At 44.0% G+C, this 11866-nt stretch overlaps 2 protein-coding genes across 2 annotated transcripts in view; one reads left to right on the forward strand and one right to left on the reverse strand.

Moving 5' to 3' along the window:
* The window catches only part of zdhhc8b (zDHHC palmitoyltransferase 8b), a 67556-nt gene extending 65369 nt beyond the window's left edge, over positions 1 to 2187 (forward strand). Inside the window, exons 10-11 of the mRNA XM_080499730.1 lie at positions 86 to 1152; positions 1637 to 2187. Of these exons, the coding sequence (XP_080355856.1) occupies positions 86 to 1152; positions 1637 to 1760 (1191 nt within the window). The 3' untranslated portion in view covers positions 1761 to 2187. The remainder of the gene's footprint in view (positions 1 to 85; positions 1153 to 1636) is intronic.
* Positions 2188 to 4229: 2042 nt separating this feature from the next.
* On the reverse strand, positions 4230 to 9833 carry ranbp1 (RAN binding protein 1). Its single transcript, XM_080498935.1, has 6 exons — positions 9710 to 9833; positions 7227 to 7360; positions 6911 to 7068; positions 6155 to 6283; positions 5996 to 6064; positions 4230 to 5395 (listed from the first exon to the last, which is right to left on the reverse strand). The coding sequence occupies exons 1-6, from the start codon at positions 9722 to 9724 to the stop codon at positions 5250 to 5252; spliced, it is 651 nt and encodes a 216-aa protein (XP_080355061.1). The 5' UTR covers positions 9725 to 9833; the 3' UTR covers positions 4230 to 5249.
* Between the last annotated feature and the right edge of the window lie 2033 nt (positions 9834 to 11866).

The following is an 11866-nucleotide window of genomic DNA, read 5'->3' on the forward strand; positions in this document are numbered from 1 at the left end:
ATTTGTATGGAGTATTGAATCCCTGTTTTGACACTTAAAGCCACCCGACTCTTGGACTGACTTCTTCTGCTCCTTGCCCTCTCAGATTGTCATGCAAGACGACCGGAAGACTTCGGCCATCGCGGAGGAAGGTGTCCGTGGTCACGACTATCGATCCGAGCCCAACCTGGACATGCCCGAGTACACCAACGCTCCCTTACACCGCAGCTTCCAGTCTTCTCCTCTCCAGCTGGATGCCGACCCCATTAGCTCGCGCTCGCTCAGCCTGAAACAAGGTCACCGCCGGCCGGAGAAAGGCCAGCTCCCGGCCCTGCAGCCCCAGACCGTCACCTCCACCCCCTACAAGAGCGTCTTCTCTCCGAACACTCTGTCCAACCGGAACGGCAGCCTGTCCTATGACAGCCTGCTCAACCCCAGCATCTCCCCGGCCGCCGCCGCCGCCGGCGAGTGCATGGCCCACCGCGGCGTGCCCTCCGTGGGCTTCCACTCGCCCTACCTGCCCACCAAAATGTGCCACATCCGGGAATCTGACGTGCAGAGACATCAGGTCGCCCTCTCGTACAGCCCGGTGATGCCCCCCAGGGTGGTGGGCAGACACTCGCCGCACCCGAGGGAGAGAGACCCGTCCCCCGTGCGCTACGACAACCTCTCGCAGACCATCATGGCCTCCATCCAGGAGCGGAAGGAGATGGAGGAGAGGGAGAAGCGCCACGTGCAGCACGGGCGCTCTCAGACCCACATCTACGGCCAGGACTCTGGCGTGTTTGACGGGGGCTACGGCCTTCCCTCCAGCGCCTGCTACTCAGACGGGCCCCGTGGCCCCGGCTCTCGAGGCCCAACGCCGCCTGCCTACGGAGGCTCCAGAGACAACCTGATGGGGGTCGGCCTGGTGAGCTACGGCCAGAGGACCCCGGTTCTCCGCCACGCCGGCTCCACGCTGGGCCGGGCCCCCAGGACTTCCTCCACCTCCCTGCACACAGACCACAGTAGCTCCAACAGCAGCCAGAGCCGGGGCCACGAGGGGCCCCATCGCTCCCCGGCCCACCAGCCACACTCCCCCGCTATGCCCCGGTCCCCCTCCTACTCCCACCACAAATTCTCCTACGTCAGTGCCCACGACAGGACAGACTCGCCTCGTCTGGGGGGCCCAAGGTATGAACCCTAACGTCCCCCCCCCGTGCATGGTGGAGACTGAGCGTAAACCAACACTAATGTACAGAGGCGATGTAGCGTTTGTTGTAAGGTGTTTCATTTTATTTAAGTTTTTGTATTTGTCCAGCTGTTGTGTTCTGTCCATTCCTTCATAACTTCTGCTTGGTGTGAACTTTGGTCTGATTTGTATGTTGGCCTTTCTAGAAAACTTTTTTTTTTTTTTGTATCATTTCACAAAAGTCAAATGAATAAAAAAAAAACACAAAAAAACAAATGTGACGACTAATTCCTTTTTTTTTCCCTTTTGCATGCTTTTCACCTCGTCCGACATTCCCATAGCTCCTCTAAAAAGCGCACGCTCAGCATTACTCATCCACACTGTTGCGACGCTCCACAATACTAACCTGCACGCTTCCACTGATGCATCATTGTGCGATTGGCGTCGCGTCGAATCACCGTCTCTGTGCTTCTCTTTCCCACTCAGAGAGGCCATGAAAGTAAACGGGCAGATGGACTGCCACCCGGGCGCCGCCCTCAGCCCCAGCCGCCCCAATAACGTCAAAAAAGTGACGGGCGTGGGAGGAACCACGTACGAGATATCGGTGTGAGCGGCGCCGCAGCAGCTTCAGACGACAACGGCCTCTCCACTTCTGAAGAGACTCTTTAGCTACTTTAGCTACTAGTCGGGGGCACATAGTAACTTCCTGGTTTGGATGGATCGTCCAATCAGACGACTGCTCACTGTCTCTCCAGGTTGTCGGATGATAATGCTGCAGGCTGTACTGTCAGTGTCAGGAGTGTTGAATTTTTTTTATTTTTATTTTTTTTCTGTCGTTAAAGGTTGTGTGGCTCTTCATCCCGGACCTGTTCTTTACTGTCGTGTTGCAGCTGTGGTTTTATGAAGTAGTTCCCAGTTTCTCACACACACACACACACACACACACACACACACACACACACACACACACACACACACACACACACACACACACACACACACACACACACACACACACACACACACACACACACACAGCTCCAAGGCTGAACTTAACACTACGGACTTCTGAAGAAGTCTCGGTGCTTCACATGAACTCGTACTGTTTCACGTCGTCTCCGGCGTAACCTGGAGGTTTACAGCTTCGAGAAGAGATGAGAAAGTGCAGGGAAATTAAAAAAAGAAAAAAAAAAAAGGAAATGAAATGAGCAAGTGGGGATTAGAGGTTTTGGTTCATGTCTGGTGGTTGCATTCCTAATCCGCTGAGAAAGGCTTGCTTTTATTTCAAAAGATTAAAAAAACCAACTGAAAATCCCAATTGGTTAAAAGAATTTTCTCAGGAATCAATGCAACCCGCAGAGATGCTTCAGTAGACATGAATTCATGAATGTTTTCTCCGACGGTCCAGTGCTAGTTTCCAGGCCTTGAATACAGCTCGGCTCCCTTTATTCCGACGGTGAAGGTTTAGTAAGTCATCACGTCTGTATATGAAGTCCCATCATTTGTCCCGTGACACAAGCCGATTTCTCCAGAGGCGCAGAATACCTCCTGGAGCCCGGCCTCGCACAACCAAACCTGAAGTGTTTGAACATGTAAAGCTTTGTGTTTTAATCCTACAAAAGAAGAGGAAAATAACCGGTCACCCATTATTATTATTATTTTTTCGTTGTTTTTTTTTTTTATATAGCCAACCTTTCAAAAGCTATGTTTGATACATGTTTTTCTACAAGCCTGGAAAGGGTGTTTGGGAGTAGTTTTTGTTTTTTGTTCTTCAAATTCTGAATTGAAAACATAAAAGATAAGTTGTGATTATCAGCCAATATGATGTAAATTCAATTCTATAAGACTCCACGTGTGCCGTCAACAATCGGAAGGATCAGGCTTTGATGAGAAGCCTCCCGGAGGTTTCAGGAAATCAGTTTACAGTAGCTGTCTGGCACAGCTCTGCCACGTCCCGCCACTCCCAGAGGCGTTTTCTTTGTGATTCACACGTATTTCTTCTCGCCATAGAGGGCAACTAAAGTGGACGGTGACGCCGCATGCCAGATGTGAAGTGTTGCATTAATGCCAAGCTACATTTGCATTACAAATAAAAACCATTGTTGCCTTTCTGAGGAGATAAAACAGTGGCTGACTTGCTGTTGTACATAAAGGGACAATGAAGTACCATCAGTGTTTTGCACTCGTGAGCGTCTTGGACTGAGTTTGAAGTCGTGGGGGTGAGAGAAAAAAAAAAACGGCGGTGTACAGAGATGAGATTACAATAGATCTGGTTTTCTACAAACGTCACACTGTTCGAGCCAATATATGTGGTGAAATGTCATTTTTGGGCCATAGTTGGATATTACGAAGCACAGTGGTGTAGTGGTTAGCACCCATAGTGCGGATGTCTGTGTGGAGTTTGCATGTTCTCCCTGTTGCGTGTTCGAGGTGAATTACCCACTTAAGTTGCCCAAAGTGTGAACGTGTGTCTTCGCCCTGGGCGACACCGCCCAGCAGTTTAACCCAAAGTGATACAGGAGACGTATATTTTCAAAGCTGCCATAGAAAGAAACTTCCAGCGAGTTGAATCTCCCTTTTAAGGCCTCACCAGCTGCCTTAAACAGACAGGATCCACATTTCAGATACTAAACGTAGTTGCTATTGTAGGTTAGTGTGAAATAACACGAGTGAGTGAAACCCCCTCCCCTCATGTCATTTACTCCCGAGACCACCACATATCGAAATGCTATCGATGTCATTCCTGTTTAAGACGACTGCCATTATTAGTCCATGTTCTTGTCCTGGGATGGACGTCACTGCAGGTCAGGGGCCGTTCCTGACACTCAGCAATGACGACCACAAGCTGAATCTTGTTTAAGTATGAAGTTCTATATGTAATTAAAATAAATAGAATACACTATATACTGTACATGCGTTCCTATTTTTGTGAAGAGGAAATATTCCCCAGTGATGAGCAGAATAAAGAAAGTTTCCAACTCCCCAGTGGATCCGATTCCTTCTTACAGACCTGCATGTTGGCGTGGCCATGTTTATGCGTGATCGTTCTTCTAGGAAACAATGGATTTCTACATGAATGGAGGAGTAAGGTCTTTGACAGCTTTTATTCGAAGTTGGAAGAAACATTTCCAATCACTTGAGCGCAAATGAGAAGCAACATTTCATCCATATACATGTATTTACAGATGCACTGGCACTTCGATGCACGTCAGAGGCAGAGAAACTCATTTAGTGGAAAGAAAAGGAGAGGGTGGTGAGCACACGGATCAAACAGGACACTGTTACTTATTCTCTACATGCTTTAAAGTCTGGGAATGTTATGACCTATAAGAAAAGAAAAAAAAAAACACAAACTTGCTTTTTCTTGCGAGAAACTGGAAATCAGAGCATAGCTGCCCAAAAAAACTGATGAACTGCTTACTTTGGACCTGATGGTTTTTCAGATTTAAAACAAAAAGAGAACAAAACGAAACCTTAGCTAAGTGCATCTGATCTCTTCACCAATCAGTGGATGCTGCCATCTGCAGCTTTCATCTGATGCCTGTGGGTTTTCCCTTCACGTCGGCTCCCCTCAGAACTGAGTGGAGAGATCATCTAAGTCTACAAGGCATCCACTGAGAAGTCTTCACTTCACTTGATAAACAAGTGAAAGCATGAGCGGTGGACAGAGTGAGAAGGCCCACTGAGATGCACCTCCATAATGCCTGGTCCCTGACCCTGAGCTGCTAGCAAGCAGGCTACATTTTAATCCTCTCCTACGAATCCCGTTTTAGAGGAAAAAAAACAAAAACACCCCAACGTGGGAATCGTCATGATCACAAGCCTTCTTTCACAGTTTGTCTGGAGTAACAACGGGAACGGGAGATGACAGGATGGAAAGTAGAGCATCCAATGGGAGGGTAAGAGCTCGTGTTTCCCCAACGATTTCACTATCTTCTACACCCCCCCACCCCAAGTGGCGTCAAAGGACTTGTGATCTTGAGGCAAAACAGATAAAAACCTAATAATATGCAAGTGTCCAAATTCAGTTTAAGAGTCCGTTGTAGAAAAAGAGGAAAAAATGGATAAACTGTAGATCAGCAAAGCAAGTTCTTGGTTCTCAATTCTTCTCTGCCGTCACCTCCTTTTTCTCGTCTTCCTTCTTCTCGGACTCCTTTTTGTCCTCCTTCTTTCCATCCGACGCCTTGTCTTTTACAGAGAGCTCCTCCAGCTTCTCCGCCACCTTATTTGCACTCTCCGAGTCGCCTGCAGCAAAACAGGGAAACGTGGCGGTAACTAACGTGCAAGACGCGCCGAACGTAGCAATCATATTCTAGGATTAAGGTAATCACGTTAAAGACATTCATTACTTTGAAATTCAGCAATCACTTAACATTGGTTGTTTTGACGTTAGCACATCAAGTGATAAACGTTTAGGACATATAAAGCTACAAATATCTTTTGTGTAACAGAATAAACAAGGTTCAGTCATTGGTTCGTCTCGATGACAAATTGTAAACGTGATCAGAAACCAGCCCAGATCAAGGGACGTGTTGTAGCAGAACACATGGACACCAGCTTTCTACAAAGCCGGTCAAGTGTCACATTCTGCGCATTCATGTCGCAGACAGAAAAAGTTCCCTGCCGGAGTGTGACAGCAGGGAACAGAGTGAGTCTGCAAAGCTCGGACAGTCTGTAAAGTGGAGGCGCTGAACAGAAACGTGTGCAGAAGGAGCGCAAAACGCTTCATGTGCACATTTTCCTCACTTAAAAACAAACAACAACAAAAAAAAACTAACACATTTTGTCAATTGTAATTTCACACATTTGTGTGAAAAAGCTCCACAAGTTGGGACTTTCACTTACCTGTTGTATTTGAATTTTTTCTGATCTCATCTTGGCACTCCTCAAACTTCGCCTTGAACTTCTGAGCATCTGTGAACAATAAACACAGGACATACTTAAAACAACTCAGGCAAGGTCTAACCGTTATATCGAATGAGATATTTTTTTATCAACACTCACTTTCTGCATTTAAAAACCGGATTGCCAGATTTTCAGGTTTGGGGCATTCATCAGCGTAATCCGCCAATGTGTTCCACACCCAGGCTCTGTCACTGCCAGTGATGGGCTTCAGGTCCATCACGATTGTTACTGTAATTCAAACCAAACAATGTTTGTCTTCACATACATTCAGAGGTTTACTGGATCTCGCTGCTCAGCTGTGTGAAAATAAAACACCAAAACCTATTGGTTAAATTTGGGCCAGACGCCGAGTCATCTCAAGATTCTGACTCACCTCAGTTTTTTAACTTTAAATCTATGTTCTTGACCTACATCCTCCTAAGTTTGGTTTTCACAGGACGAGAAGCTGCTGCACTGACGGGATTTATTGTTATTATTTAACTTTTTGGTCCAAATTCCTCCAGTTTGACAGACCACTTCTACTCACTGTCAGAAAACAGTCACTTCTATCAACGCTGGTAAACCAAGAAGTTGTAAACAAAATATACAATGAGTTCATGTTTACGTCACTTGGGGTCAGTCGAGTTCCCTAAACTTCTCTTAACAACTTCCAACCTGAAGTAATGTGCGGATCCATCCAGGGATGAAAAACACACAGATTGAGATTGTCTCACGCTTCAATGTGCCGATTCAGCCATGGGTAATCAAGATTATATGATGAAAATCAGTTTATACAAATGAATCTGCCACCCCCACCCTCCTTTTTTTTATTGTATCTTCAGACAAAGTGTTAAACTGCTGCTTCAATGGACTCACTTTGATGGTTGGCACAGATCTTGAGGGTTCGATCTCTCCTCATCAGTAAGCGGACTGTGCCCTTCTCTTTGTGTTTTAGCAGCTTTACGTCACCGGTTCCTCTCTCCTTCCACTCCGGTGGGTCGTTCTCCGTGGCAAAGCGATACAGTTTAGCACGCCTGGGAACAGAACGGTAGATTTCATTAACAGGTTGTCACAAATAATCAAGGCTGGAGTCATGGGGCAGAAAGAAAAACAGCAATACAACTGCAACCACTCGAGTGCTAAATAACACACAACCGAACATAGAAGATGATAATTATTATTAGAAACTCACATTTTGAAGAGCTCCTCCTCATCCTCCTCCAACGTCTTCACATCCTGCTCAGGAAGAGACACGATGGGCTCAAAGTGGGGGTCGTGATTAGAGTCCTCCGTGGTGTCGGCAGAGGGTTCGTGGTCCTCTTGGTCCTGAAACACAGACGATAGTAAAAGATTCACTCGGGGTGTAGCCAGCTGAAGTAATTATTCACGTGGCTGGTGTCAGTGTGATTGTTCTCATACACCAGAACAAAGTGACTTCAAACAACTGCCCAGCCACGAACGCCACAATGGAGGGATTTAATTGCTCATTGGTTAAGTCAAGCTTTTGTTGGGAGGAACAGGGGAAGCCTTTTGTTAGTCATTGTTGCTGAGTCAAGCATCTTTAATGTCATTTCACTTTGAGTTCACATACCGAGTCTAAAAGTTCATTTAAACAAAAGCGTGGGGAACTTGAGAACATATGAACTCATGGTTGTAGATTATAAATTATTCTCTCGCGGGGGTGGTGTTGTCATAATGAATGTGCATAATTGATTAAAAAATATTAAAAACTAGAACAGGCACTCAGTAGAGTGCATACCTTCACCAAAGCTACATTTGTCACCAATGGATCACAAGGTTATTTGATCCACCGCACCACTCCAGTATCATTTGTCATGGTCGTTTGAATTGCTTCATGTTGTCGCAATGTTAAGGTTAAACATTGTTTTGTCGGTTCCTATTCATTTGCGTTGGCAGGCTGAGTGGAGAAGAGGGCGGCGTTAGTAGTAGCCCTGATGGACGTGCACTATGGCGCTCCAGTGAGTGTACAATGGAATAAAATATATCTGACCTGCCCAGGTTCTGTTGGCTACCAAAATATAATGGATTGATCTTTGGATGATGACAAATCATCCCTGAACCATTCATGCAATTCAGGTTAATAGTTATTGCAAACAAACCAATAAATAAATGTGGACTAAGCTATAACCTTAATGGGGAAGGTAAAACAATAGAGAAAAAAGGAGTAAATAAAAAAAAAAGACAAAAGGTTGTAAAAGCAAGGCGTGGGTGAAATAAATGGCAATGCATCACGATGGAGAAACCCAATCTTTGCCCCCTCCAAAAAAGAAAGACGACACCAAGAATTACATATACTATGGTTATATTAAGGTAATGGACAATATTAAGAGCTGACGGCATCTTTTGGAGCAAAAAACTAGCAAATTAGATTTTGAAAGTGAAAGATGAGGTGGCATCAGACCACCAAACACCCCGAGACCATGTGTGACCCCAAAGAGCTGATCCTCACCGAAAAAGTACACATAATTACAGAATACAAAAAAATAACCAGTATTCCATATATTGAGTGTTACGAGGCCCCTGTATGTATTGTGTGTGAGGTCAATTAGGCTTATAATAGTTAACAATCTTGACATAATACAGAAAGCCCATGAGGCACTTTAAAAAAAGCAAATGCTAGACAATGACTTGAAGGATAGTTGTAATGGTAAAAAATTACACTATACAAGGCAAAAGGGAAAAAAAATTCCGATTATTCAATACAAAGAGGACACTACTACAGCTGGTTAAGAACGACAAGGGTTATTTAGAAAGATACCATATGACAATGTAATACTAATTAAAAAAACATGATTTAAAATGTTGAGGCGGAGAACAAAGGCGCCACTCCATTAAAAGGTAAGTACGGCTGTTAATCACATGGATGTGCAGGAGCACTACAGGAATAACGAAGTTCACTTTCTCTTCATTAACTCCCAGCATCATGCACTTTGTCGGGGGGAGGCTAATTAGCATCATAGCACGTTGGCTCCATCACCGTTAGTGCGACCAGAGGAAGCGTCTCCACTTGATTACAAAAAAAACTGCAGCAGTTTCATTCATCGAATCAGAGGCGGCATAAACGATTTAACGGCTTTTATCGAGGACTGCAACTCCAATAGCTTGATTCCACTTCGTTCATGTCAGAAAATAATTATTAAACTTTTTTTTTTTTTTAATCTGGCACGAACTCATTGTGACGTTGGGAGGCCTCTCAGTTAGCATGGTAGCCAGGAGCTAATCGCAGGGTTTTATTGCACCGCGATGTCGCCAAACAAGAAAAACACACGGTCGGTTAGTTTGAGCGGCACGAGCCTGACTAAATAACGGATAATAAAGCAGTAACTGCTCGATGACGAGGAGCCACCTGCCCCCTGAAGCCCTGCTGCTAATGGGAGCTAAGCCTAGCCTCATGTTAGCATCTGTTGTTCCTGCAGACAAAAGGCGAAGCGACGAGCTTTTAAACCGCGACACGACTTATAAAAGATTATATTTAGATTTTGAGACGAGAAAGGGAGGAGGGTTAAGCTTCTGCAGCATTACCGCGACGCAGCACCATTGTCGACAGTTTCCAAACTTTCTCACATTCTAACACGCAAAACACAACCGAGGCAACTAAATTTCCACATCAGGGCAAACATGTGTCGTTAGATGAAGCGGGGCGCACGAGCTCACCTTCGGGTCTGCCATAGTATTGAAGATGTTTGAAGATTGTGGAGAACTTTGATAGATTCAAATCCAGAACCGGCCGCCGTTTCCCCTCAGCCGAGATCACTTCCGGCTGCAGTTTCCGCGCGCCCAATTCCCCGAGAGGTAGTCAAGAGGTACCGATCTGCGAACAAAGGGCGCCGCCATTTCTCTCTCGAAACCGGAAGTCACGCGATCTTTTTTATTATTATTACTATTATTATTGTTGTTGTTGTTGCTGTTGCTGTTGTTGTTGTTGTTGTTGTTATCATCATCATCATCATCATCATCATTATTATTATTATTATTATTATTATAGTCTATATAGTCCCGAAAGAAGCTGGGGACAGGCGATCAAGTTGTTTTAATCGCACTTCAACCAGGTGACTGGAAATATTCTACATGGTTTTATAATTAAGAATTCTTTGCATGACATATAAATTAATACCATTGAAATTTTAGCAAAAAAATGTATACACAAAAACAGACTTATAAAATGCAAGCTAAATTTCTATGTGTTTCATGAAGAGCTGTGTTCATTCTTCTCATCACTGAAACGCATGAAGAAACAGACTGCTGTGAAACTCCCCCTTGTGGTAGAAGGTATAAAATTCATGGACATCCACAAGTTTCTGTGACATTCTCCAAGGACAGAACTCTTTATTTCTTTCTCTATTTTATTTTATGTCTTTGTTGTTTCTTCTCATCTTTGTTACGATTGTCTACTTATTCCTGTTTTTATTTTAATCATTCGTACCTCTTGTACAACTATTGACCTATACAATTGTACAAAAATTATTTCTTAAAAAAAACCTCCACTCGGTGATGTAATAACAGTAGCAGGCCGTCAGGGACTTCAAGGCCTTCTCTGCAGGCCTAAGAAAAAGATCTGAATCACAGACTGATGTTGATTATATTATGTCTATGAATACTTTTGAAATAATTCCAAATGGTCTGTCCGCTTCTTCTTCGCTTCTCCCCGGCTGTGCTGCTTCCAGAGGTGTACTTCCACATTAAAGCTTAACCAATTAACCAATCACATTTTAGCTATCATCTGTTGGCAGGGTAAAGAAATCTGCCTGAGGCCTTCAAATTCAATCCTGCTTTTGATTTTGATATTGGCGATCTGGGCCTTCTCGAAGGCCTAAAATGACGTTGGTGTATTCAATCCCTCTGATTGGATCGTCAGAGAGTTCACTCTCCAGGTAGCTGGCTGCATCTGTAGCAAGCTGCACCAACAGAAATATAGTTGTGTTTATTTGATACCGGTTTTGTCCACCTAAAATGACTAAAGGGGAAGATAAAGTCATTTGGTTGCAGATTTATTGTCAAAACAATTTTCAAGCGGGACTTTTCCAAGAGATCATTGAATGCACCGCAGCACTCTGAGCGTAAATCCGGTGCAATTTACTCGTGCTCACAAGAAACTCCATGGCACGATTCAGGATTATATTATTTGCCATTAGATTATTTTCAAGACCATGAAAAGCTGACGTTTGTCTCCCTCCTCGACCCTCAGAAGTTTCGGGAAAAGCAGCCGCTTTTTTATGCAGCTGCAAAAAAATTATTCAGGGTTGGCTTGACTCAGACCAGCAATGAAGGCCTGGCTCTGAAATGCACAGCCCACCACTAATAATCATAATAGTAATCCGATGGCTTGAAGGTTCATGACGTCTGTCGTGGTGAAAAAACTATACATTTCCAAAAATGGACTACAAAAAGCAGATTTATAAGACCTTCCCCTGTGCCTTTAACTGCTGATATTATCTCAAATATCACAAGGTTCGAATTGGAATTAATGAAAAAGAAGCTACAAATAACAAAAAGAATGGCACATTGAGAATGGTTGCTCACACTCACCTTCCACTCAGAAATCAACATCAATCTAAAATAAGTAGGATTTTATGAATTTGTTACATTTATTCAGGATATAGGCCTACAACCGCTCGAAGCATAGGTGAATGAAATATGTTCAATAAAACATAACATGGCTAAAAATGTCTGGTAACACTTTATAATAACTATCCGTTATAAGTAGTTAATAAACCATTAACAGCCATTAGTTAATGAGTTATACATTGCTTGTTGAATATTTGCTAACAGTTTATTAAGGATTTATAACTGTGCCTTATAGATTGGTAATAG

Source organism: Blennius ocellaris, assembly GCF_963422515.1.
Source record: "Blennius ocellaris genome assembly, chromosome: 7".
Taxonomy (NCBI): Eukaryota; Metazoa; Chordata; class Actinopteri; order Blenniiformes; family Blenniidae; genus Blennius; species Blennius ocellaris.

What these genes read in the sequence shown, in the direction of transcription:
- ranbp1 (XM_080498935.1), bottom strand. An exon ending in GAGGAGGAGCTCTTCAAAAT is followed by an intron (nt 7,069 to 7,226) that starts GTGAGTTTCTAA and finishes TTCTGTTCCCAG; the next exon opens with GCGTGCTAAACTGTATCGCT. An exon ending in AAAAAATTCAAATACAACAG is followed by an intron (nt 5,396 to 5,995) that starts GTAAGTGAAAGT and finishes GTTTTGCTGCAG; the next exon opens with GCGACTCGGAGAGTGCAAAT.